The sequence below is a fragment of the Accipiter gentilis genome, chromosome 18 (genome assembly GCF_929443795.1).
Source record: "Accipiter gentilis chromosome 18, bAccGen1.1, whole genome shotgun sequence".
In the NCBI taxonomy this organism is placed as follows: Eukaryota; Metazoa; Chordata; class Aves; order Accipitriformes; family Accipitridae; genus Astur; species Astur gentilis.
Genome location: NC_064897.1, coordinates 24,733,167 through 24,759,710, shown reverse-complemented (window position 1 = coordinate 24,759,710; position 26,544 = coordinate 24,733,167). Strand labels below are relative to the sequence as shown.

At 45.2% G+C, this 26,544-nt stretch overlaps 1 protein-coding gene across 4 annotated transcripts in view; it reads right to left on the bottom strand.

The window, feature by feature from the left end:
- The window catches only part of ABTB3 (ankyrin repeat and BTB domain containing 3), a 178,644-nt gene that overhangs the window by 16,507 nt on the left and 135,593 nt on the right, over nucleotides 1-26,544 (bottom strand). The window contains exons 5-12 of one of the 4 annotated variants that reach the window (XM_049822331.1): nucleotides 20,133-20,298; nucleotides 16,619-16,708; nucleotides 13,354-13,455; nucleotides 12,144-12,237; nucleotides 11,899-12,034; nucleotides 11,318-11,341; nucleotides 10,003-10,223; nucleotides 8,362-8,540 (exon numbers count right to left, since the gene is read on the bottom strand). In XM_049822331.1, coding sequence (XP_049678288.1) covers nucleotides 8,362-8,540; nucleotides 10,003-10,223; nucleotides 11,318-11,341; nucleotides 11,899-12,034; nucleotides 12,144-12,237; nucleotides 13,354-13,455; nucleotides 16,619-16,708; nucleotides 20,133-20,298 — 1,012 coding nt within the window. The remainder of the gene's footprint in view (nucleotides 1-8,361; nucleotides 8,541-10,002; nucleotides 10,224-11,317; nucleotides 11,342-11,898; nucleotides 12,035-12,143; nucleotides 12,238-13,353; nucleotides 13,456-16,618; nucleotides 16,709-20,132; nucleotides 20,299-26,544) is intronic. The other 3 variants (XM_049822332.1, XM_049822334.1, XM_049822333.1) reach the window with 3 other exon arrangements.

Below are 26,544 nucleotides of genomic sequence, written 5' to 3'. Positions count from 1 at the left end.
CTTCCAGCAGAGTTGGTTGGTGAGCAAGCAACTTTGCTTTGTACATACAAGCGGTCTCCTGACTTAAAAGCATTCTTCAGCAGAGATCTAAAGGAATTCCCCGCTCCTGGTGAATGCACTTGAGCTGTGAGGGGAATTAATAAATTCTTTTGAAGCAAAGCTGAAGGTTTTCAAGTTGCTGGAGCAGAGGTGACTAGCCAATTGATCTGAAAAGAGGTGAAGACCTGGGTGGAGAGTGCAGGATTATTTTTTCCTGAATGTCAGTCTGATGACCGTCTGTGGCAGGACTCAGGAAAGGCTCCTCCAGACTTTGGCACATACCCTGGGAGAGCTTGCTCCATTCCAGCTTACCCAGTTCAACCCAGTCTAGCCATTCTGGGACGTGGTCCTACAAGGTACTGGATATAGCTGGGAAATATACAGCCAGTTTTCTCCAGTACCTGTGGAAGATACATGTCATCTTGGTGGCTATGCTCCAAACTCTCAAGGGGAAAACGCAGGTTGGATTCAGCAGTTAGGCTAAAGCTTTGCTCTTCTCTGACCACACTTTGCTTCAGCTGCCTCTTCTTCATAGGCTCCCCCATTCCCACACCACATCTCTGGACTGCTCAAAACCCACCCCTTAGTTCTCCTCACTGGCCTAGAGATATCCCACCACCTCCCGGTGGCTGCCCTCTACAGTGGTAACAAGTTAGGCTGCTTTCCTTTGCCTCTCAAGTCCCAGGCACTACTTTGGGGTTTCCCTCTATTGATGTCACTCTCACCAGCTCAGCCCCATTAATGCCAGTTTAACCTAAGTGTGCCAGGCCCCCAAATTCCTCTACCACAAAGCTCCAAAGCCAAAAGCTCACTATGTTAAGCAGAAAAATCACACTTTTTTGGGCTCGGTGTCTGCCTGTCAATACACATCTCTCCCCGCCCAAGCAGAAAAACCATGTTGCTCAGGGAACAGGGGTGCTGGCAAAGGTATCTTTTCTCTCTCTGGTCCTGAGGATGCCGGAATGACCCAGCTTTCTGCTAAACGCAGAGCAGCAGAAGCACTGCTTCCAGTCACCCATTTCTCATGTGGTCCCCGGCAGCTTTTCCAGCAGTGGTGGAGTCTCAGGATACCCCAAGCCCATTGAGGACTTATCCATGAACCTCCTTCCACGACACACCGGAACACCCTTGAATTATTTCTCTGTTTATGCTCCCTTCTTCCGAGAAAGAGCCGATAAAGAGTGAAGCAAGAGAGGGGGCTTTTTGCAGAACCCCAGCCCTGAGCACCCAAACTCTACGAGACTTTCTTCGCCCTCTCTCTGAACCTTTTCCATCCTTGCCTAGGTGTTTCCGCTACGGTCCTCTAGCATAATTCACTTTTGCCAGCTGCCTCAAAACTGATTAAATGCTACTTTAAAGGGTCACTCCTAGATGATTAAACAGCATACACATAATTAATATTAGTCAACAGCTGCAAAGGTAGGGAAGCCCCAGAGGTTGGAGATACAGTTAGAGGCAGTGAACTGCGTAACAAAATGGGTTTTGTTAGTGCCGGGCTCAAGTCCTTCCACTGCAAATACAAACGGAAAAGAATTAATCACAGGTAAGGCACAAATGGACCCTTCAGTTAGCTTCTGGGAAAGCTGCCAAGCCTCCCTTTCAAAAGGCTCTTTATATCACAGCTGTGCATTGTATGTAAAAAGCTCGGATCCCCAGGCACAGTCTAATCCCTGGGTGAGAGCCCAGAAAAGGGCAGGTGTCACATCCATGGCATTTATTTATTGTAAATGAAGAAACGGCTCCTGCCTCTGGCAGGGAAACATTTTAGAAGGCAGACAGAGGGTAGAAAAAAAATCAAACCCGTGTTAGTACAAAGCTGAATCTGCGTTACGAAAACACGAGACAGAGTTAACAGTCTGTTATTAACATGCCGCTCGGTACCTGGCGCTCCCATCTCACATGGAGAATGCACGACGTACATGTGTGGATAACTTGCGTCCTGGTTACTCTGAACTGTTCAGACACAGAATTACTACAAATGACAACGGGCAACGTTACAGATTGCTGCAATTGCTTGAGAACAGTGAAACCCGCCTTATGAAATCACTCAAAGTCCCAGCCAAAAGATCAATCACCAAGCTCAGGCTGGGCACTAGCTGACACACAGAAGGGCATTAACCACTCACGGAACCTGTAAGCGGGCACTTTAGCATCCTGGAGGTCTTCAGTGTTATTTTTAGTGCAGGTTTTGGTGTGTCTGTCTCCCCTGCAGAAAGTCCACATTTTTCTTCACTTAAAGTATTTCAGTCATCAGCCAAAATATTCCATTTTCAGGTGTTAATTTTTTCAAGAAAGGCAAAATATTATGTGAAGAACAAATATTCTAATGAAACCTGTCATTATAGTAAAACCTCAATTTTCTGTTGAAAAGCAGTTTAACAAGGAAGTAAAATCTCACCCAGCAAAGAGGGGTCTTTCCCGATCTGTCTCCAGGCAAGAGAAACATGCACAGCACTCTCCCAAGGGAGGGCTTTCCTCTAGGAGCCGAGTGCCGCAGGGGGTTCACCTCTCCCCTCTCCCCTAAGCCCTTCCCGCAGAACAGGGTAGTCTGGCTTCATACAGCAAAACACGGTTTCACTCAAGCTCATCTTAAATATTCATTTCAGCTCATCATGAAGCAAGGGACAAAAAGGGGAATTTTCTAGCGGTGCCACTTTCTAGGTCACGTGCAGACCTTGGGGGAAAGCTGGTGTTTGCCGACCACCGTGCCAGGACTTTGTAGAACAGACGCACGAGCTGAGTCTGTTGACATTCTCTGAGGAACCTCTCCCGACATTTGTTTTAGAGGAATTAAATCCAGAAAGACCATAGCAATAAAGAAACAGGATGCCCATCTCAAGCTTCAGCTTCTGAACATTTTGCCGCAACAGAGCAGGCAGGTGTTCCAGCCTTTCCTGCTGCTTTCTCTTTGTTGGAGATGTGAAATTTTTTTGTCAGTAGTTACTGCATCTGTGACAGAGGCTACATGCTGCTATTTCTGAAAAGATGTATTAAAAAAACAACTCCAGACTTTACTTTCTAAGAGATTTTGGATTCCAAGTTGCTGAGTTACTGCTGAAAGAGTGCTTTAGCTTTTAAACTATATAGGCTAGGTTTCTCAAGATACCCACATGCCTTTATCCTTTTGGAATTTTAAAAACTGGTTATTGTTTTGAATTGTTATTTGTTCTCAATAACTGTCAACACCAGACTGATGGCTGTTACTCAAAAAGCTCAGCCTTCCAAAACAGCCTCTGCACTCCTGCAGGTTTCTTCAGCTGCCTATAGGTGCATTTGTGGAGGCTGGGAAACTCTGTAGGAATTTTAAATTCTGAGGAAACATCTTTGCAAAGTAGTTTCCTGCACCTTTCAACAAGCCTGGCTGCACAGTGTGATCAACACCTCGCTAATGGCCTAAATTTTAAAATAAATGACCTTCTCACTGACAGAAACTGATGGGAAGGATGAAGAGAAAGCTGCAGAACGCAACAGAGGAATGGCAATGAAGGGCCCCTCCCGTGACTTTTCAAGCTGATTTTGTCTTGGACAATACACTAGCAGGAATACTTGTAGTCCTAAGCCAAGTTTTCCTGGTGTGAAGCATCTCCGGTGTAAGACAGAGCTTCAGCCAACGCTTCAGTGCGTGCGCTCAATGCACGCGTGGACTAACACGCAATTCAGTGATGTGTGCCCACAAAGGATCCAAAGTAATGGCAAGTAGCAGCTCCTCGCCCATACTGTGAGGGGAAGGGAGAGAGCTGTAAGAGAGATTATTTGGAATTAAAAGATTGTATTTTTCCTCAAAACATTAGGCCAAGGACAATCTGATGTCAATTGCTGTACGCAGAAAAAGCAGAGGATCAAACTGGCTCATTACCTCATACTACCAGCAACGGTGCTGGCTCGTCTGCATGGATGGAGCTGGGTGATTTTAATGACAATTCAAGCTCACGCTGAGCTCCAGAGTGGAAATCTAAAACCAGCCTCCTCCAAAGGCCAGATGTGTTTAACTTCCAAGGTTGTGGTTTTGAGTCCCTCTCTTTTCAGGTTGTGGAAATGTCAAGATCAAACTGAAACAGCTCCAGGATTTTCATAGACAGAGGACAGAGAAGCATCCTGCACGTTCTGCACGTTATCCTCAAGAGAACCTCCCTGCAAAAGTGGAAGAGCTGACCTGCGAGCCTCACCTCAGGCACTACAAGACTACAGATCTGGGTGTAGCCTCCACGCAGCTCTTTTAAGACTCGCTATTTGGGGCAGAGGAGGGCAATCTCTGAGCTGTGGCCAGCCCTCAAGCATATCCACTCCTCAGGAAAATATGGTCCTCTGACATGGGGCAGGAGGGCAATCCAGCTCAGAGCCAAGCTCGGGCAAAGCAAACGTCAAGCTTGTCTGGAGGCAAAGGAGAGCTCCCAGAGAGAAGTTTGGGGGTTTCCCCAGGCCACAAAGAGCACAACACAGATTCCAACAGGCAGAAATTCAGCTGCATCCTCCTATCCTTCTTCTGTAACGAGATCTCCGGTGTCATCTTAGCTTTGAGGGACTCAACTCTGCTCTACGCAGCAGCTCAAGTTTAGCTCAGGGCTACTTGCTCCCAGAAGTGTCTCTCCGGCTTTTCTCACGCAGCCTTGTCCAAACCACTTCTAGCAGGCTATGTTTGCATGCTTGTCTGCCACAGAGATTCAATCCATCCCGAAATGGCAGTGCCTTTCCTCCTCATCTGGTGGCCCAAATCCACCACCACGTCGTTGACGTTTTTAGCGTCAGAGCTTTCCTGGTTTGAGTTTTGCTTGCTCTTTGGAAAGTGCCTTACACCGCGCTCTCCGTGTCCTTTCCACTGATGCTGCTTTCTCCAGAGTACCTTATCTCTGGTCTTTGGCTTGGTAATGACCCGAGCACACTGCATGACAGCAGGAACCGCGGGGGGAGCAAGTGCAGAGCGATTCTCTGCCTGTTCTCGCAGCTCAGCCTCGCCAGCATGGAAATACTGCCACTTCTCCACTCGCCATCCAATTCTCAATGGTGTAGCTGATAAAGACATTTAAAGGCATAAAAGAAAATTAAAGCGCTCCGTCCCACTGGAAGACACCTGGAGCTGGGTATCGAACCTTCATTTGTGCTTTTGGAAGTCTTCCTCCAGGGCTTTAGTGCAGCAGCGAACAACCGACGTGCAATCTATTCGCTGTTCTTCCCCGCTTTTTTCACAGCTTGAAGAGGGGCAATAAAACTAGGGACTTCAGCTCTGCAGTTTTGCCTGGTTTGCCAATTTTTGTTGCCGTTCTGTGTTCCAGCATCAGAACTTCTGCAAATTTTATTTTTATTTCTACTGTCCAGTGTCCCAGCACATAAACGGGAGTGGAGTGCCACCCTGATGGACACCAGTGCTGGCTGGTGGCAGAGCTCCCACATAAACCCTCACATCTGGACCTTCTAGGAACAGGCATTTTAAAAAACATCTATAAGACAAAAGGGACTCCTTATATCTGATGGTGTTCTTGTACGAGTATTGGTTACTTTAATCTTTTCATTTTTGTAGTATCTGGCCTTTCTGCATGGCCTGGGAACCTGCAAGAACATTTTGTCCGACAGTGCAAAGTAGAAGGTGGGGTCAGAAGGTGTGCTTTCTACTTTGAGACCTGCCCTATGTTTCTATGCGAAGTTTGGAGAGTCTCTCCGGCCAAATTACTCAAATTACAAATTGCAGTCTGGCTTATCCAGGTTGTCACAGCTTCTGAGGCTGAGACTGTCACTCTACAAGGCACTGAAAATCTGCCTCTTTAATTACCTCAGTTTCCCTGTTCGTAAAGGGACGATAAGATCTTCTTCCATGTCTCAACTCATTAAAATTTGTAAATTGTTCTGAGACTATGGGATAGTTGGAACTTTTTATAGGAATGCAAAATACCATTTCTATTAGGTGCAAGTTGCCATGCAATTACATTATACTGAGCATCACAATATGCAGCAAATGGGACATCTTGTTTTACATCAGCCAAGAAACGCTAAGTGGCTCCGTGCTTCCTAGTTGCTTACTTTATACTTTTTGCCCTGAAAAACTCATTAAGGAAATGTACTGGGCCAGACTGTGATGTTTAGCAAGAGCCGTAATCTCTCTCGAAGTTCCCAGCCCACAGGGAAAAGGATGTCCGTGTGGGCAAATCAAGCTCCTCTCCCCACAGCTCTACAAAATGCAGAGCTTCACAATTTGCTGTCGAAAGAGAAGGATGTGAACCACAGTTACGGCCCTTCTGCACCTCTTAAAGGGGATTTCCATTCTGTGGGTATACATAAAGAACGGTCTCGGCCCTCAGCCCTTCCAGAGACAGGGAACAGAAGATCTTTTGAATCTCAGCTTTCCTCGGCTGCCTTCTACAGACTGACCAGGGAGAACTTTTATTGGCTCATTCTCCTACAAATGAATTTATTTTGATTCCTTCCAAAGGGTTGGATAGAGTCTGCCCTCATTTCTGTCTGGGAGGGCTTTGTGAGAGGCCATTTGGACAAGACCGCTGCAATAATTCATGCCATTTGCAGACAATTTGTAAACCCTTTCAGTGTCCCAGAATGATTCATGATTTTTCTCAGAATATGAAGCAGTGTATGTGTGTGTTATTTGTGAATATGCATGCTCATGAAGAGTGAAGACAGGCAGCTCCCCTAGGCCCAGAGGCAGGAATAAAGATCAGCACAGATTTCTTCTTTGTTGTGTAGGGGTTTTTGTGACGCTACAGTCCTTTCACCCCTCCACATTTTAGGTTTTAAGTGAACCCAAAGCAGAAGGTAGCAGTCTTACTTGTTTCCAGGTCTCCTACAATAGACTCTGGAAGACCCAGTCTAACATGTCCCAAAGGTATAATCCTACGTAAATAACTTATACTAACAATGATCACTGGCCTTGGCTTCAGCAACCCTGGAGAAGAGCAATTAAAGCCATCCCTCATCCTAGATTACGAGGCCTAAACTTAATCTCTGTTAAGTTTTCAATATGATTAGTTTTTTATCAGCTTTCAAACCAAACAGCACCTTGCTGGTAGTTACTGGGTGAACATACATTAACCTAAGCGAGTTCAGAACAAGGAATCTACAAATCCTAGGATTTGGAATGATTTCCTAAAAGCTATCTCAAATATTCTCCATAAATACCCACCCAGTACAAACTAATCCCAAAGGGAAGGCTTGCAGGAACAAAAATCGGAACAATTGCTGGAACAAGTGTTCAGGATTTGCTCGGGACTGTAGTCCAAGCCCTCTTTTGCAGCAGGATACAAGAAATAAATCCATGTAGGCTTTCATTAGCTATTCTAAGTCTGGAACCTTTTAGTATTGAGCGCCTGCACCAGAACCTCTCCCCTTTTCACATTATTTAGGCTATTGCTGCAGGTGCTAAAAATTACTTGCTCCTTGCTGTTACACACAGAGTTGGGTGAGAAATGTCACTTACTTCCCAGTTAAACAATTAGAAGACCACACCAACATGTATTGTGTTGCATGAGAAAAAGAATAGCAATCAAATCCTTTTGATGCTCTTCATCACTAAAATGATTTTCTGGTAACAGTGAAGTTGACTGGGCATTCCTTGGGAGCAACTGACTGTCAGAGGGACCAGTAGAGAAGAGACTGTTGGTTATAACATGTTTTAGAAGAAAGTATCCATCCTTCACTAGTTAAGACATTTTCCTCTCCTTGCCTCCCCCATGATCATCCCCTTTGCTATTATACTTGCATACCCAATTGTACCTCCCTCAAAAGGTTTTGTTAGTCTGATTTGTCTGGCTAAGAAAATGTCAGCTGAAGGAATAAATCTGGGGAGGCTGCAAGTACAAACACTCACAAAGAAGATTTAAAAAAACTATCCTGTTCTGTGCTTGTAGAAACCAGTCTCCCCACAAGTTTAAGAGTCCAAATCCCACATGAAGGGAAAAGAAAGTCACGTGAGAGGTTAAAGAAATCCAAAGCAAACACGAACATTAGCTTTGTTGTACGGTCCTGTAAAACAAGCTGGGTAAAGTTACTCTTTGGGTCGGTTTGGTTATCAACATCTCTTGCCATACTGCAGTGACCCTTTTGACTTTAATTTCACCACCATGCATCAGCTTCTGTTGTCTCTCCAGCTTACTGTTAGCATCAGTATTAAGCTGTTCTAGCAGGAGATGTGATTAGCTTGTGTGTTTTTAACCCACGCCTCCACAGTGGAAAAAAACCTGAGGTACATAATACAAATAATAATAATCCTATACAGTCGAAACAAGCTTTGGGACAGCTGCGCAAAAACGGTATCACAAGCTTTGTGTCTTATGGGATGGGAATGAGGCTGATTTCTTTAAAACACGTAATCTATCCTACCTTGCTGGCTTTCAGTATCTCAAACATCAGAGGCAAGCCTTGCGTGATGAGCTCCTCTGTGTACTCTTCTTCCTGAATGGACTTGAATTCCTTTAGCAAGCACTGGATGAGGGGTCGTCTGTGCTGCTGGAAGGACGTGCGCAAGGACTCCAGCCACGTGTGCAGTGTCCAGGGAACACCTACGGACAGAGGACAGAGCTCATATTCCCAGCTTCAGAGAAGGATGTGCCCTTCTGCTTTTTTACCTGTACATAAGTTAAGATATTAAGCAAAAGCTGCCAAATAACCCTAGAAATCAATTTTCTACTTATCCCCGATTGAGAAGGCTGGTGGTTATCAGGACATCCCAGACCTAATGCACAGAGGCTTTCCTCCACATACTAAGAGAAGACTGTGGTCTCTCTGCTCATCTAGCCTTCAGCTTCTCTGCTGAGACTGCCAATTTGTGGTAATTGCTGTGGTGCTCTGTGATGCAAAAGCCTTTTGGAAACTAGATTTACACTAGCTCATTTGTTTGAATGCGGCCCTGGAGAGCCATTAAATGGTAAAAACCAGGATTTTGGTCACTACCCACCTGGATACAGACTGGTGGTCTTCAGCTTAAAACTTTCTTTAAGTGCTACCCCACGTCCTCTCCTGATCATTACTGTTTTCCCTAAACAGCGCTGGGCAAGTTAAGCAGTTCAGCCTTTCCAAGGAGTTTGTCGTGGCAGAACCACTCTCCAGGAACTTAAAGGGAACTGCTCCCATGCACTGAGCGAGAAAGCACATGGAGCTAATGTACCTCTGCAGGCATTAGGCTGGATGTGACCTAGTTTCTGCTCTTGCAGAATGGAGTGGGAGGAAACGCAAGCCTGGTGTTTGGCTACAAAAGGTTTTTCCTTCCATTTCAGCAAATGCCTAGTGCCTGGAGAACAGCCCCGTCGCTCTCTTCATCGCCAGGTCCCGCTAAGCCACCGCTGAGGCCACTGCGGACTTTAACCCACGCCACATGTCCCCAGGGCTGGAGCACCGCAGCAGGCAGAGGCGTGCTGGGCACTCGGGTCCCTCTCACTGAATGCAAATCAATGGGGACGGTAAATACCCAGTCCAGACTGACTCCCCTCCGTGCTACCCAAACACCCTCCCCACAGGCAGAAGCGGCTTCCCAGCAGGCTGGTATGATGTTCAAGCCCTGCAGTGGCAGAGTTGGCACACCAAGAAGCCAGTTCCCTGCTCCTGCCCTCAGAGGCTCACAAACCTCAGAAAATAAAAGGTTTTTTTAACGGTGGACTGCTTTACCGCAGAGTACAAAAGAGGAGCTGTTGGAGGTGGCCCAGGGCAGCCGAACGCCGCCCCAGAGCCTTACCTGGGGTGTTTCCAGGTTAAGATTTGGACTCTTAAACTCTGCCACGCAGCAGTGAAGATGGCTGCTGGTGGATACCACTCCGTCCTGCAGAAAAGCGCCAGCGGCCCCTGAACGGGGCGCGCTGTGGAGCTGAAACGGGCCAGGAACCTGCCAGATCCCCTGTCACCTTCTGCTTCCACGAGAGCTGAGGAAGGTGCAACTGCGGTGGGTTTAAGCAACAGCCCATCAAAAGAGATGTGTTTTTGACAGCGGTCCCTCCCCGGAGGGAGAGGAGAGAGGGTGCCGGGACTGACCTATGCTCCGAATGTCAATGGTCACATCCACGTAGCCGTGCTCGGCGCTGTGGTACATGGCCTCCTTCAGGGCTTTCAGCTTGGCCTTGCTGTTGCGGCTGGCACAGAGCGGAGCTGCCGCCGAGTCGGGCAAGTCCGTCCCCTCAGCCAGGATCTCCTCCAGCGACAGAATATCGCTCTTCTCCTTCTCTGGCTGAGCAAGCAGCTTACGAAAGACGTTCCTGTCAATTGCAGCACGACAGAGAGAGGGAGGGGGAAAGAGAGGGTGGGAGAGCAGAGTCAGCGCCTTGGCTTTCTTTGTGCCCGGGATACTTGCTGCAATGTGGCAAATTAGGACACCTATCCAGGAAATTACTCCAATTAACGGCAGGACCGGCTGAGAGCAGTCCCGAGTCAAGCACCGCTCCTGCTAGCCCACCTGCATCGCCTGGGCTGCGTCTGCAAGACGCTGCTGTTGTGACAGGAACCGTACAGATGTCGCATGAGTAGCGGCAACTCGTGGGAACAAAGACCCGCGAGCCAAACGTGACTCAGGACTTCTTCCCACAACCAGGGGAGGCCAAGGTGCCTCTGGACAAGCTCTCAGGACTTTCGCCATGGAGGCCACTTGAGAAGGGAGCTGCCTGGAGCTACCGAAAGCACCACCACTCGATTAACAGTCAAAGCGGTCTGGGAAAGCTGGAGCAGCTAGACATTCAACGAGGCCAGTCAGGGCAGGTTCGAGCACATCTGGGACTACTCTGCAAAGCCACCGATCCATCACTGGGCCATCAAATAGCAAAGCCCAAACTCAGAGACTTGATGCCCTGAGGTTCGTACAAGCATAACCTCATCAACCTCAACAGAGTCGCTCTCGGTTTCGCAGTCGTGAGAAGAGAAACCAGGCTGGCCCCCATCCCACCTCCCTCATACTCCGACGTCCTCCCTGCCCTGCTCAGACCCCGGCACGGGGTGAGAGCAGGGCATGGCGTGTCCCAAACAAATCTGCAGCAGAGAGGGAAGGAGGAAGGAGTGTGCGTGAGCGGCCTATGGGTAGAAACGTAAGAGCCGTGGCCCTCAACATGCACGGCCGGCAGCCAAGCCGAGGAGAGCCCCGGGTCCTCCTCAGGCACACGGCTTGCACTCACGCCAGCTGGCAGCAAGGCCGGAGCGGCGAACGTGAGACTCCGATAACCAAACTGTCCGCTCTGTCCCAGGGATCCCTCGCAGGCTCCAGATGGGCAGCGTTGGGCGAACCTGCCCTGACATGCTGTTAGCATGTTGTTAGACTGGCAGCTTGTCTCTAAGCAAACAGACGGTAGGTACTGTCTCTAACCTGTATCTATGTTCCTCTGGATGGCTACAATCAGAAAAGTAGGAACGTGAAGATCATAATACTAATCCATTACACTGCAGTCAACTCCTGAGCGTTGCAAGTTCATGCATGCCAGGTGCTCATTTCATGACTTTTTTTTTTTTAATTTGCAGCATACATACAACATTAAGACATACAGGACTTTACAGTAAACACAGATGCAGAAACTCTATTCAACGAAAATTAAGGCTGCAGCAGTACAGACACGATTCACTCAAATCTGAGAAATACGTCAAGAAATTCAGAAGGAATGTCTTTGCCATTCCTTTCTGCCGTCACATCAGCTGCCATTTAACAACCACTGCATTGCAACGCACCACGAGGAGTCACCATCTTTTTTTTTTTTTTAAAATCAGATATCAAAAAGCAGCTTGTACCACCAACTGGTTAAATTCACATGCTAGCAAAAAGCCTTACGTCTCTGCTCAGTTGGTGGCATGTTCAATCGTTCATGCAGAACTTTCACCCATCTGCTCAAACCGGACACCCAGGCAAAAAAATAAGCACTTGAAGGGATGCCACTAGACTTGTTCCCACTCTACCTGTGTCCATGTGCAGCAGCCTGACTGAAAGAGTTCATGTCACCTTGTGGAGTCATGGAAATGCCGTTCCTGTACATTGTTCCTATCATGGGGTCAGCTCCTCGCTCCAACAGCAAACTGACCAGTTCAAAGTTTCCTGCAAGTCAAGAGATGCATTTTTACTTCTTTTAAAATCCAGTATTTGCTCACCTAAACCACAGATCCCAACTGAAGAATTTATTACAGTGGGAGGAGAAAGTCCTTACCAGCAGCTGCTGCCAACTGTAAAGGAGTTTCAGAGTAATTTTCCTCTCCATGCTCCAAGGAACCTTCTACCTTTGCTCCAGCATCCAGCAACAGCTAGAAAGAAAATTCACCATTTAGAGCAACTGGGGGTATCACAGTCTTCAGAGTTCATGAACAGTGACGGATGGGAGTCTAATGCTTCTTGTTAGCTGCAAACCAGGTACGATGGAGACAAGTGACATGCAAATTCTGCCCATTGTTTCACAGAGGCAACCGATTCCTTTTTTCGCTCATTTTATGCTGCCAGACACCAGGAGCACTAGTGTCCAACTTCAGAGCCAAAAAAGTGTAACCCAGTGTTTCTGAATGGGAAATGGGGTAAGGTCAGTGTTAGGAAGTAATGCGCTGAAGATGGTAGTACTGAAAATTAGCCCGACAAGCATCCTTCCTTCATGGTCTTCTAGAAGCCCAGCACCATCCTAAAATGGATCAGATTTCAATTGCCTCCATCTTTTATATGAAGACATGGCCAAAAGAAAGGCAATTCTTAAGAACCAATTGCAGCAGTGAGTCCAAAAGCTGTGATCTCCACCGCGGACACTTCCACGTAAATGACAACACCACTGAAAACAAAAGTGGCCAAGGAGAGCAGGATGGAGCCTGTGCTCCAGCCCCCTCTTGGCCATTTCTGTCTTGAGGCCTTCACAGTTTTGGCGCTTCATTAAGCGTGCCATAGACACCGCTGTTTTGAAGAATAAACCTTCTCAACTTTTGAGATGCCAAAGCACAGAACCAGCACATGCCACGCGACACCTCGATGGGGTAAGGAGAAGGAGTGCTTCTCCCGCTTTGGAGCAGCACAAGGGGTGTTGTCCACCTCTCCCCCACCAAGGCAGCTGTTTCGTGTTTGCTAGAATATTCTAGTGTAAGAAAGTGTAATGAATGGATAAACAAACATATAAAACAAGTGGTCAGGAAGGAGCACAAGGAGTTGTCAGACTTTCTTTGGTGCAATTTTGCTTTGAAATTGTCCTATTTAAACCTCATATTGGTTAAGGTTTGAACACCGTATTCGCTATATAATAGGTCTATTATATATCAGTACACTCTAGAAGAAGCAGAAGTAACCAATATGAGTATGACAAGAGGATACTGGTTTGAGATGGATGTAATTAGAACTGAAGAGGAGAAACAAAAGAATGAGATGCAGGTAGGGAAATACAATAATACCTGAACTACAGGAATATGTCCATGCAACACAGCAAATGTCAGAGCTGTCCAATGGCGGGTCTCAGGGTGGACGGATGGGTATTTATGAGCAGTACTGACAACCTACAAACAAATTAAAGTTATTTTTTTAAAGAGCTATACGTAATAAAATTCAACCTGCCTGAGAGCCAGGCATGTGAGGGAGTACGTGAAACAGAAAACCTGGGAAAGGTGCTTTATAAAATGTTTGGCTTCATTTTTTTCCTGCAAAAATTTTCTCAATATTAAAACTGGTCATGCCGATTTGACAGCTTGAATAGAGTTCATACCAAATGAAGTCTTTTTACCAACTACTGTAGCTCCATCTAAACCACTGGCCACCAGATACTTTTGCACAAGGTCAAAACATCCACAGCTGGTTACAGCAGCACACACTAGGGAAGCAGGGACGGATCAGGACGCTTACAGCTAAGGACCGCTCCCACTGACTTCTCCAGACCATGTATCAACAACCCCAGGTCTTGGGATTGCTCGAGGCCCAAAGAAATTCTTTCCACATAAATCAGTATGACTTTTGTCACTGCTGTCATGAAAGACACATCACAAGCCCTACCCTAGAGTTCACAGGCGTGCTTCCAGGCTCCTCCTCTCCCACCGGAGGAAAAGAGACAGCTGAGAAGTGATGGGGCAGAGTGGCACTTCACAAAATGTTTTGAGAAAACTCCTTTTACTGCCTTCTCCTGTCTGAGTTGAGTTAAAAAAGCAGGGTGGTGACAGTTAAAAGAGATGCGAACTGTATCCTTAGAAAACAAAATGGTATTTTTCACATCGCTCCTTCCATTTTCTACGCCTTAGTGCCTGGTGCCTCTAATGTAGACATTGAGGAAGATGAATAACCACTCTTTGCTTCAGTTTCCCCGTCTTAAAGATTGGAGTATTAATATTGATGAGGTTCACAGAGATGGTAAAATCTAATGAACAATTGCAATCCGAGACTGCACACTCAGATGGAGTGTGACACTAAAATTCAAAATCTTATTACTGATCTTCAGAGGAGGACTAAAATCAGAGTAAAAGATGCACCATCTCTGTCTCATCAGCCAGCTAAGCTTTCACTACGTTGTCTGAAGTACTTTTATCCATGTAGGGGAGCAGGGCCAGTTATTAAATGCTCGGTTGCATTAGCAGCTCGCATTTCCAAGCGCCACATGCAGCGTTTTGCTAGAAGCACACGACCAGGCCCTCAGTCCCAAGGACAGGGATGAGGGCAAAATCTGAAGAGCCCGTGCAGATCCTGCGGCTTCCCAGAGAAGCGGATCTGCACCAGCACCTGGCTGTTATCGCCCAGATTTGCCAAAGAAAGAGCTCAAAGTGCAACAGGAGAAGTGTGCTGGCCTCTGAGCAAAGGCACGGGGCTTCTTTGGGTCTGGGTTTGCTCAGAACGAAGAGGATCGAGCAGCTTGAGCCTTGGGGTTTAGGCTGGGGAGCAAGAGCAGCGGAGGGTGAGGACGGGCAGGATCACGGTTCAGTGAACGCATCCAGCTCCTCCTCAAGCACGGATTCCCACCACTGTTCGGGGCAGCTCACGGCAAGCGGCAAAGAAAATGAAGTCGGTTTAACTCCTTTGCTCCTTTTTTTTTTTTTTTTTTTTTTTTGGTGTTTGCAAAAGACCTACGGTTGACTGGGCTTCTAAGGCCTCAGTTGAGATCTGCTGAGCAGCTACAGGTCCCACTGACTCCAGAGTGAATTGCAGCTTCTTAGCACATCTGGAAATGAGTCCATTTTCACTAAAGATGGGCAATCAAAAAGGGAGGCACCCAGCATTTGAAGCTACTTTTGGAAACATATATATATAACTGATTTGCAAAGTGAAAGGGGGAAAATGATGCAGGCACCTGACAGAGTATTTATTTTTGTTCATGGTTGATTTGCCTTTTTTTTTGCTGTAATTGCCCAATTTGCACAGTTGGTTGTGGTGTGCACAAATCATCTTATAATTGCACACCATAATTATTCACAGTTCTTGTCCCAAAGTGTTTTCATTTGATTTTAGAGCAAACACTCTACAGAAATGAATCAAGGAGGTTCACATTCCTCACTGGAGCTGTTCTCTCAGATGTCAGCAGTTTCAGGAAGACAAAACTATTTAAATTTGGATTTGGTTCAAGTCTGGAAGATTACTGGAGCAACTGGGAGCACTGCTCCTAATGAAAACTTGTCCTAGGAACCAAATAATGCCATCTCACCTCTGAGCCACAGGCAGGGTTAAAGGAGAGGTGAGTCTCCATGCCCATCTAGTCTTTGGTGTGCCTATCAAGAGCACTAACAAGGGTTCAAATATTCAATTATTGCCAGCTCTTGAGGGTGGTGTGCTTGAATTTGGGGAACTGAAATCATCAGCTGATTTCACAGGAGCCACCAAACAGCAATCAGATAGTAATGACTATCAGTCTCTTAGAGGTGACATCCATTTCTACTTTTAAATTAGATTTTTTAAAAGTGCAAAACGTCTGGCTGAAAGCAGTGACTACAATTTATCAGCTCGCTCAAGTCCAAACAGAACAGATGGAACACAGATAAGTGAAGCAGACAGCTTAATTTACTCATGACCTCAACAAATTGAAACTGGAATCATTAACAAATAGTTCTTCCGCGGATTTTCAAACGGCTCTTTAAAAATGTACATACCTGCATTGCACAGAGTCGGACAACAATCTGTTTGGTGGACAGATTGTGTAAGTTTGTGATGTGCATTCATCAAAGAGACGTTTATATTCTGGAAGCTTCAAGCTCCTCATCCAACAGTTTTAGCCCAAGGCACTTTGTAAAACAAAACAGTGGAACCTACATTGCACTTGTGTGCTGGGGGTGCTTAGCTGGAACGTCCCAATGCATAGAAATGCTTGAGCTTTGGCAGGTTATCACACGGGTATTTCTTTTACCCTCTTCATTTTAACTCAGCTGAGATTCAGACAGACCTTCCAGTATCATTAGAGCTGTGCTCCATGCTACTGCTAATGCCTGTATTCATTGCAGTGTGCAAACACAACTAAATCAATATTACCTGTGGGGTAAGTCCGATGACTTGACCCCTTCTGTGCAGTGAATCCCAATACTAACCTAATGCAGTTTGATTTCACTATTCATTTCAAGTGGTGCCGTCCAGGATAAGACAAATTTATTTTCTTTTTAATTCTTGGGGTTCTCCCTCTGCTACAGTTTCAGGGGGTAGTTTAAGATGTAAACAAATAACAGAACAAAGATACAACCAACAAAAAGTCCTCACCTCAGCATTCAGATCTGCTCCAGCATCTAGCAGCATCTGCACCATAGCCTCATCACCCCTGACACAAGCATACATCAGTGGAGTCATGCCCTAGTCATTTTTCGGAGTTAAAAAACAAAGGAATTGACAAATTTAACACAGAACTCTCTTTGATTTTTTAAACAATTATTAAAGTATATATCATCAAGACTAACAGTATGTATTTAACAAAAGCCATTACCTCTGTTACAGACATGCCCCTCAGACTAGCAAAAGCCAAGCATTTTTGTAAAATCTCCATTTTTCTTGTCACTTGTGTTGACTGTGTTTGGTTTTTTCCATGTTATCCTCGGCTTCCTCAGCATGGTGAGTGAAACTAGGCTTGTCAGCCTCACCTCCATCTTCATATACTAAACTGAGCATCTTTGTCTTTGGGGCCCCAGCAGAGAAATATTTCTATCAAAGCAACCGTATTTCCATGGGTATTTTAAAAAGACAATAATTCTATTCAGTCTTCTGTGATCACATTTGCATAAAATCTAACTTTTTGATTACTGAAAGAGCCTCTAAGCACATCCCAAGCTCCTCTTAAGGTAGGTTAGATTCGAGCACAGCTTTTTCAACACGGATACTGTAAGAGGCTGGAAATGTAAAGGCTTTGTATAGCACTCCCTAGCAAACAAGGACTTAATTTTAAATGAAATGCCAGACAGCATTGTTGCAAGTTGCTGGCTCTAGGAAAACATGGTCCTGTTTGGAGGAAAAGTAGATTAAGTGACCCTTCACTACAGAACCACCACAATACAATTTGTATTAATCCGAAATACCTGCTGCGGCTGATCACCATTTCCCTTAACATAAGTATTACTCTGGCTGTGGTAATGAGTCCAGATGAAACCATGGAAAAATCATTAAATCTACCGTAAATTATAACAGAAAAAGCTGCTTATTAAATACAGTAGGGGGTGTTGATCAACAGCCACCAGTTGTTTTGCAGTAAATCTATCGCAGCACACAGCTACCTCTGATGCATGTTTATAGCCTACTTCGAGGTCCCCTGGTAAATTTGCTGTCAGATGATAGCCCGTTTGCTGTTTAACGTGAGTGCTGCCATGAAGTGAAGTTATTTTCAGAGAAACTGGAGGTGCCTAGCATGGCCAGACACAGAGCCATGACACCGCTTTTCCTAGCAAGAGTCCAGCACTGTGATTTTTGCTGAACTACCCCATTTTTCCTGTTTGCATGCAGGGCTAAAGGTAGTGGGTGCTTATGTATGGAAGGGCTGCTTTTGTAGAGAAAATATATATTAAGGTTTGTCCCTGCAAAGTACTTAGATCCCTCCTGAAACACACTGAGCACTTCACAGGATCAAATCTGCAGTGTACGTATGGAGATAAAGAGTTAAAGGTAATAGGCATTTGGGTCCTCATGCCATTATGAAATAAAAACAAGTTCACCTCAGGCAAGGAGAGTTCTTGGGTGACTTGAAGTTACTTGCAAAGAGAATTTGAAACTACTTCAGCTACAGTCAGTGGCCAAACATTTCCTTTGGCAGTCAATAAACACTACAGGAACAAACAGGACCATGAGAATTACAAAAAATTGTGTTTGGGCCTTGAAACACGAGGACGGGATGGCAGCTTAAAATTCAATACGTGTTCCTTCAACTGTTTTTTTCAATTTCTGTAAGTGGGGTCATTCGATAATTAAATCAAGGGTTTAGCACAAGGGGTCTAATCAGATCTGAAGAAAAGAATTTGAAAACGGGGTGCCTGGGCTCCACCCTGCAAGATGCAGCACGTGGGCAGCCGCGGCAAAGAACCCCACAGCAACGCCCGGAGCAAAGGGTCTGCCTGGGGACCACACGGGATATTTTGGCCCCGTTGAAGCTGAAGAAGGACTTACCACTGACTAAAAAGGACCTGGAATGTCATGCTGCAGTATCAGGGTTTTAAAGCATTAATGAGGTTTCTAACCTCCCCTTCCCTTGCACTGCTGTCCCTGCTGCTTTTGTTTCTGCCAGTCCTCCCCAAGGCTTGCTCTGCAGCTCAGCCTTGCACTGCAGCATCGCTCAGCCCCCCTCTCTTTGCACATGGGAGGAATGGATTTTTAATGAGCCCATCATTAGTGTTCGACGCACACACAGGAACACGGTAACAACGTGTACAATCAACGCCAAGGACATTTGGCTTTTGGCAAAATGAAAAATTACTCTTTCTTTCAGCCTTGTATCACTTAGGGCTCTGTCCTGCAAGATGTGGGATCCTGCAAGATGTGGGATCCTGCAAGATGTGGGATGCTTGATCCAGCGAAGCATTTAAGCGCAGGCTTAACTTTCACTCAAATAAAATGTAAGCATGTGTTCAGAGTTAAGCATATGATTAGGTACTTCAGTGAATCAAGCCAGAGTGTTCCCAGGTTTCAGCCTGGAGGACAGAGGAAATATGCTGTTAAAAGTTTCCAGGTTCAGACTAACTTGAAATAATAATAATTTTAAAATGTATAATGTATGAACCTTAGAACGAGAAGTCTGATACTATTTTTTTTCAGGGAGTACTGCCCTCTTCTAAAGCTTTTCTCAGATGAATCCACAATATCGACTCAGACAGAAGCTACTGAACAGCAACATATCTCACATTCCTGGAGCAGCTTTCATCTCAGAAGACCTAAACCAACTAACAGTCCAGCTCCCGTCCCAAGCAACCAGCTCAGGGGCGGCAGCCATCCGCCTCCTGCCAAAGAGGATGCCACAGCTCCGGGAACGTGCAGTGACACTTTCATCAGGGGCACCAGCAAATTCAGGGGACTCTATTTCAAAGGGAAACAGTAGTATCCATGGCTATTGTTTCCCTCTGGGAACGGGGAACCACCTGAGTGAACATCACAATCCAAGAGACTGCTGCCGGTCGGTAGCTGCAGAGGCAGGTTTATCCCCGGACACAACCACCAGCCTCATGGAGACATAAATCCAGGGAAATTTAGGCTCCTCAATTGGTGGATGTTGGCCACAAGGACCAATGGAGGGGTAATACTGCAGAGGTACTTTCACATCTGGAAGGTCAGTTCAAACTGGGCTGAACTCAATTAAAGAGCGGCAGCAATTAATCCTTTCCTGCCGGGGGTTCGGTGGTGCACATGAAATGCGTTGCAGATCCCAGGGCAGTGTTCAGTGGAAGGACGCCCACCTCAAAGCCCTGCCCCACACCACTGTTCATGGCATTGAAGCAGTTTTAAGTATTCAAATCAACGCTAAGCTCTCTTGGGATCTCCTTCTGGCTTCGCTCAACTCAGTTCACTGTTAAGAAAATTTCAGGGAATGCATTCGCCCTCATGCTGAGTTACCTCACTACCTCTCGAAAAGACCAAACTTAACATAGAAGTTCACCTGGCAGTGCTTTAAACTCAATGCTAAGTAATGCCGGGAAAGCACTGCGGTCCTGTCTATGTTTAGCTGAAAGCTGGGGCTTGTTTTCTATGATAAGCAGACAAAACTCTCACATTTCACAGTTGCTTCTTTATGTTTCTATCTCATTACCTGTTCGCTCATGCTGTTAATCCCATCCGGCCCCAGCAAGGATATGGCTTGTTTAACCAGATCTGTTCGGCCACAGTTGAGCATTCGGAAACCCAGGTCTTGCTTGAACTTCGCTTCAGTGGCAACTGCATCCAGTTTCCGAGATGCACAAAAACAGTCGTCGATTCTGTGGACGTGAGAAATAAAGTCCCTCAGAGGACAATCAGAGGACAGACCTCGCTGTCCCTAGGAAAATAATACTTTGCCCTATCTTTGAAAGATGTAGGTCATGCACGCATTCATTCTCATTTGACCTGTATGTTCGAGGGAAGTGCTGAATCGGAAATGCTAATGCAAGCTAATGGAGATTGCCCTTGGTCTATCTTTTGTGGGACAAGTTATACATTTTATAAAAAATTGGGCAAAAAAAGCACAGCTTTCACTTGATTTTGTTTCCCTGTTTAAGCAATGCACAAAACATTCTCACCACAAGTTCTCTCTCTGCATGGCAAGGTTATCCAGTCCCCCTAATCTCTGAAAAGTTTCAAGGGCTTCAGTCAGCTTTGAAACTACATCAAATGGATGTATAATCATAGACAATACAACAAAGAGAAAATAATGTCACTCCAAACGCCTTCAAGGATCTTACCAGCACAGCCCCAGTAACAGGGAAGCCTTTTTGGAGCAGAAAGTGGAAGTTGCAGAATGCCAGACCAGCGGAGGTTGGAAGGGACCTCTGGGGGTCGTCTGGTCCAACCCCCTGCTCAAGCAGGGCCACCTGTGGATCAGGGCACCGTGCGATCAGGGAGAAGGCAATCTTGCCGGGTAATCATGGCAAAACACCACAAATCCACGCTGGCTGTGTCTAACAGATGTCATTCTTTTAAGGTCTTATTCAAAAGATCTCCAAACTGTAAACTGCTCACGGTAGCCATTTCAAATGGAAGAAGGGCTAGGAGTTATTTAGCCAAGATGTGAATCTACAGCTCCAGAGAGAGCCAAGCGATTCAAATCTAATGTTTATCCAACTCAGTTACATCTTATTAAAAGACAAGATTTGCTTTTCTTTCATGCTGAGGAGTGTCTGGGGCAGAGGGTGGAGTCCAAATCCACAGTGGTTTTGGTGTGAACTTGGATAAAGGACTGTTTGGAAAAACATCACTTTCATTCTCCAAAAATGCTCGGTTAGAAAACGAGGGGCTACTTATGAATGAAAAACAAAATAAAGATCAAAAGTGAAAAAGTCAAACACACTTCCAGTATTTCTTTTCTATTTCATATGTAAAAAAAATGCAGCAAACCAAAAGAAAAATATACACAGCACATCATTATCATTTAAATTTCTTCTTCAAAGTGCTTTATCAGAGCTTTATAAAATATATAACACTGCTTAATATTTAACAGCAATATGCAATGAATATGCTGTTTATATAGAAGCAGTGGTATGTAGTAATAGCTACCGCTCTTCCTCTTTCAACAGAGGAAGGAAAGTGAGATGGAAAATACAAAGTATTTTGATCAAAGCTTCCGCAGGACTTAGTACTGAAACTGGCATCTGAGCTCAAGCTTGCTTTCTGCCGAGCTGGGCCACGACCCATCTGGAAGACAACAGATATTTTGTTGATGTTCATTCTATGTGACCAGTTTGGGTTTTGACTGCTAAAAAGTTGATGGTCCTAAGAATGCAAACAAGGTATGCTTGGAGTATCATTACTCAGGGGAACAAGAATGACGCTTCATCACAACAGTTTGCTGCAAGATTAATGCACAACACTCGGTCACAATAAATACACCGTAACAGCAATAACAGATTCTGCACCAGTAATATGCCTAAAACAGAGATGAAGAAAGCAACCCATAGCAAGGCTGGGTTTTCTGCAGTAGTTTCTGAGCGAGTTTAAGGAAAAGGCAAAACCAGCACAGATATGGAGGGCTGAGCTCAATGACACCGGTATCCACGGGAGCAATCGTGGCTTAACACGTTCACACCATATGGCACATTTCTGACACAAGAGCTACAGCAACATTTGGTACTTGTTACCCCCATAGCATGAGATGCTAGAGATCATCTGTGCCCTCCTTTAACGTATGGCAAAGATAAAGCACACTCAGAAGTTAGGTCATGGGGGTTTTTGTGCACAGAGGCTCTGGATCTCCCAGCTGCAGCTGGCCATTTCCAGATGATTCTGGGCTGGAAACGAGGTGGTTCCTCGGCAAAGTGCAGCTACAGAAAGATCTAGACATCCTCTGAGGACTGCAGAGGTGTCTGCCACTATGAATCACTGCCTGTGTTAAGTCACTGCTTCATCATTTGTACTGAGGTATATAAGATACACTCTGAATAAAATGGGTCAAACTCAGTGCTGGCAGAAACAGGCAGAGCTTCACTGACGTCAGCCCAGCTCGGTGCATGCAAAACAATAGTTGATGATCTCCTCTTTAAAAAAAGCCAGATTTTTACCTGGGTTACACACTCACACGAGGAGGAAGGAGGAACAAGGACCCATCTCACCTATCCTGTACAGGCTGCCCAGATCTCTGCTCTGGCAGGCGTTCAGAAATTACTTCTCCATAAGTAACTCCTCCATGAGTTGGCTCTGGTTCCCTAAAAGCACAGCAGTTCACCTGCCTACTATACTCGAGGAAGGGGATTCATTAATTACCGCAGATATTGGGTAATCAGCAAATTAGTAGTCCTCAGTCAGCTGGGGAGATAAGGGTCTGGGTCGGAGGGCTCCGGGATGCTACAGCTGTACAAACACCGCAACAATAACACGGATGCAGGGGAGGGCCTGGGACACCAGCGCTGACAAAATGGGATCTAGACCAAGTACCACAAAACAAGAACCCACTCAGTACAACTCAGTACGACTACCAGTGGCCCGCTGCCTTTTTACACCCAAAAAGGACCCATCGTGAGTAAGTTACAGCCCCGATTTATGGGACACAGCAAAGGGAACTATATGGCAAAATTTGACATAGATCATTGTGGATAAAGCAGATAGTGATCAAACTGGGGAGTTTAATAAAACAAGAGCATGATGCAAGGGAAAGGAACAGGAGGATGCTTCAGAAGAGAAAGCGTAGGAACATCTCGAAAAGCCAGAGAGATGAATGAGTTAAGGAAAAGGAGATTTAACATGTACAGATAAAAAGCACTGAAGAGACAGATCAAAAATGATCAGGAACTACAAGTACAGAATAGGAGAACACAGCATCGCTTTTAACACTGGAGAAAGCCAACTGGGAAGATGGTACAGCAGACAGATGGAGGAGTCGCATTTCAAAATGAAAACTGAAAAAAATCAAAAAAACCCCACCCCAAATCCATCAAAAATCAATGCTAAGCCACCACAGCACTGCATTTGCTCCTCCTCCTTCACACATTAACTGCATAATGTTGATTCCAACAGGAGCAGAGGGTCTCTGCTCCATTTTACACTGTATAAGGGGATGCTGCTCCATCACGGACACCATCCACAGTCACAAACATTAAAGGATGCAAGATAAAAAAGGAGGAGGGGAATAGGCACCCAGGCTTGACTCACTCAAGACTTCTTCACTTTGGACTTCAACGAATACAGTGACAAGATATGAAGAGGTGGGAAAGGGATGGGAAGAAGCTTGAAAAAGAAGGTTGACAAGGAACAGTTAAGCCAGCTATATATATAGGGTCACTTTTTAGAGTTGTGAAACCGTGCCTGCAAAGCAAGGGAAGCCAGCGTAAGCGCAAACAGAGCTGGAAACCTCCCCAGCAGTTCACGGCCCTTTTGCCAAAAAGTCTTTGTGATCTTTCCAAGCACACAGGAGGCTGACACTGGCCCGACCGTGGGACGTCCCCTCCAAGGCCACCTTGGTTCGTTGCCAGATTCCACCGGCTGCCAGCACTCGCGTGGGTTGTCCTTTCCCCAAGACCTCATCCTGCAGAAAAGGTGCTTTTTCATCGAAGGGCCAGGGAAGGCCGACGGGAGGAGCAGAAGACCACGGAGGGCCAAAGCTCTTCTCCCCCTCTTCTCCCTCGGGACAGCCTCAGGATGGCAGGACATCACCACCCTGGATGCCGGCTGGGTCAAGGGAACTTTGAGGTCCCCCTGAGGTGACACAGTGACGAAGGCAGGACTGACCTGCGTCCTTGGAGGGTGATATCCTCTTCTCAAAGGACTGAGCCCATTCTGGATTTCCCCATTTAGTAACCTGTGCGGCTGGGCAGGCTCCTTGACACCACCACCGCTGTACACATGCTCCCCCTCCCAGAACTGAGAAGTAACATGCTTGAATTAATAACATACACTGATCATAGCCCTCGTGCTCAACAGCAAATCCACCCCTCTAATTCAGGGGTTCAATCACACAGCCGGTAAACTGCCTACCTGGTCCCTCCCTACCATGAATCAAGCAAACAATTGCCTTTATAAGTAAAAGGAAAATCAGAAACATTTTAGAAGATTTTCTTTAGAAATCTTCTTGATTTTATATTTGTAGCAAAGCTGTGACCACATTTTTTAACTTACAATGCAATACAATTTTCTCCAAGTCCTCTTTTAATTCCTCACAGATATTGCTTCTACAGCAGTTATCTTCAAGATCATTAGTATTGCCACTGCACATAATTAACTTCACTGTGGCTTTATATGGGGAATGCCATGGTAAAATTAATTATTTGCAAATGGTCACTGTCAAATACTGCATGGTGACCATGACACTCTATCGTACTCTGAAATACTCAAACCTTTGAAAGGAGTCAAAGATAATCTTCTTCATTTATAATGGGTCCTAGCAGCACAGCAAATTATTTTTATCTTTTCCCAAACTCACATTACGAAAACATAATGCAGCACTTCTACAGCATCGGTTTAAATGCAAGGGTTTTTTTCGTGTTCCCTCAGACTGACTAAGATAGGGTCTGTGTGGATGTTTAGTAAGTTACTCATAGATTGAATACATTTGAGAAAATGGATGATTCAAAGGCAAAGTGTGTCCATCATAACTAGTAGATGCAGCAGCTCTCTTATTACATAGCTTTTTAATTATTTGTTCTTTGGGAGGGGATTATTGCCATAGTCAGTAGTGAACAATTTAAAAAAAAAAAAAAAAAAAAAAAAAAGCAATGCTCTGTAAATGTTACCAGAAAAGAAGTAGGAACATCTTAATCATGTTCTAAGCTATACGTGCCAGCATAGCACACTAGTAGTTAATTTAAAAGAAATGGAGTGCAGACTGTGATGAGCAACAGGACAAATGTTCCCCTCCGCTGAAATGAACAGATCATCATCCTGATAGCCAAGCACCAAAACTTTGTTTGTCCACCTGGGACTTGATCACCAGCCCTTTCAATTAAAAGAATGATAATCAATTAATTAAATCCAGCTTTTTAGCTCTGTGGAGTTTATTCAGTCTGTCTCTGTCCTAAATATGAATGAGGACTCGAGTCAGAAATGATAGTTCGGCTGGCTGGAAGTCTGGAAGGAGTCATATTTTAGCCAGCAATATACATGCATTTACAATGCTGAATTTCCTGGGGTCAGGGATCACCGTTTTGATCTGGGTGTGCACAGCCTGTAGCACAAAAGGGTCCTGTTCCTTGCCTGGGGCTCTTCAATGAGACTACAGACACAAACGGCAATAGCAGGAGCGACAGACGATTTGATATAATTTGTGAGCACTCTTTTTTCCAATGTGGTCCTTTAACAGGGAGTAGAATGCTGATATTAATAGGACTGCAATATAAATACTATATTGAGACAATTATTTGCATTTTCAGTTTTGGGGAGAAGGAAACTTAAGCACAAACATGTTGATCAAAGTGATGAAGAGCACTACTTTTTAACGCAGACATAACATATCTCCATTTACTTTAATCAGGAGCCAAATTAAGACAAGAAAATAAAAATACTCCAGATATTTATTAGCCAACCTCTTATTCTTGTCAAAGGCCTGAGAATAAATTGGTTACAGATACTGGAAAATACATTAAAAAAGCGATGTGACTATCAAATCAAGACCCAAATCTATATCTCAAAACACTCTTAATATTACAGTCCCACGTATATAGGCCAGGAACAATGTTCAAAATTGAATCTGACTTCAGATTTTGAACAAGGCCAACATATCATTTGGGAAAATTTGGGTAGAGATTCATCTTTCACATAAAATAGATAGCACAAGTCTTCACTAATGAGTGGAAGACAATATGTTATCTGTATCCTAATTATTATATTCAGGAATGGGTATGGAGACAGAGCATACGAATCAGTAATGAACTTGCTTGCAATGGGAAAAACCCAAGAAGGCTGGATCCTAAAGCTTGTAAAAATACAAGTGTGTTCTGCCCTAAAAGTGAAGGAGAACATGAGGACAAGGTCCTCCCCTTCGATGATTTGTTTTATTACTGCTGTCTTCAAGCAGCCGGTTGGCAGGGGAGGTCGAGATTCAC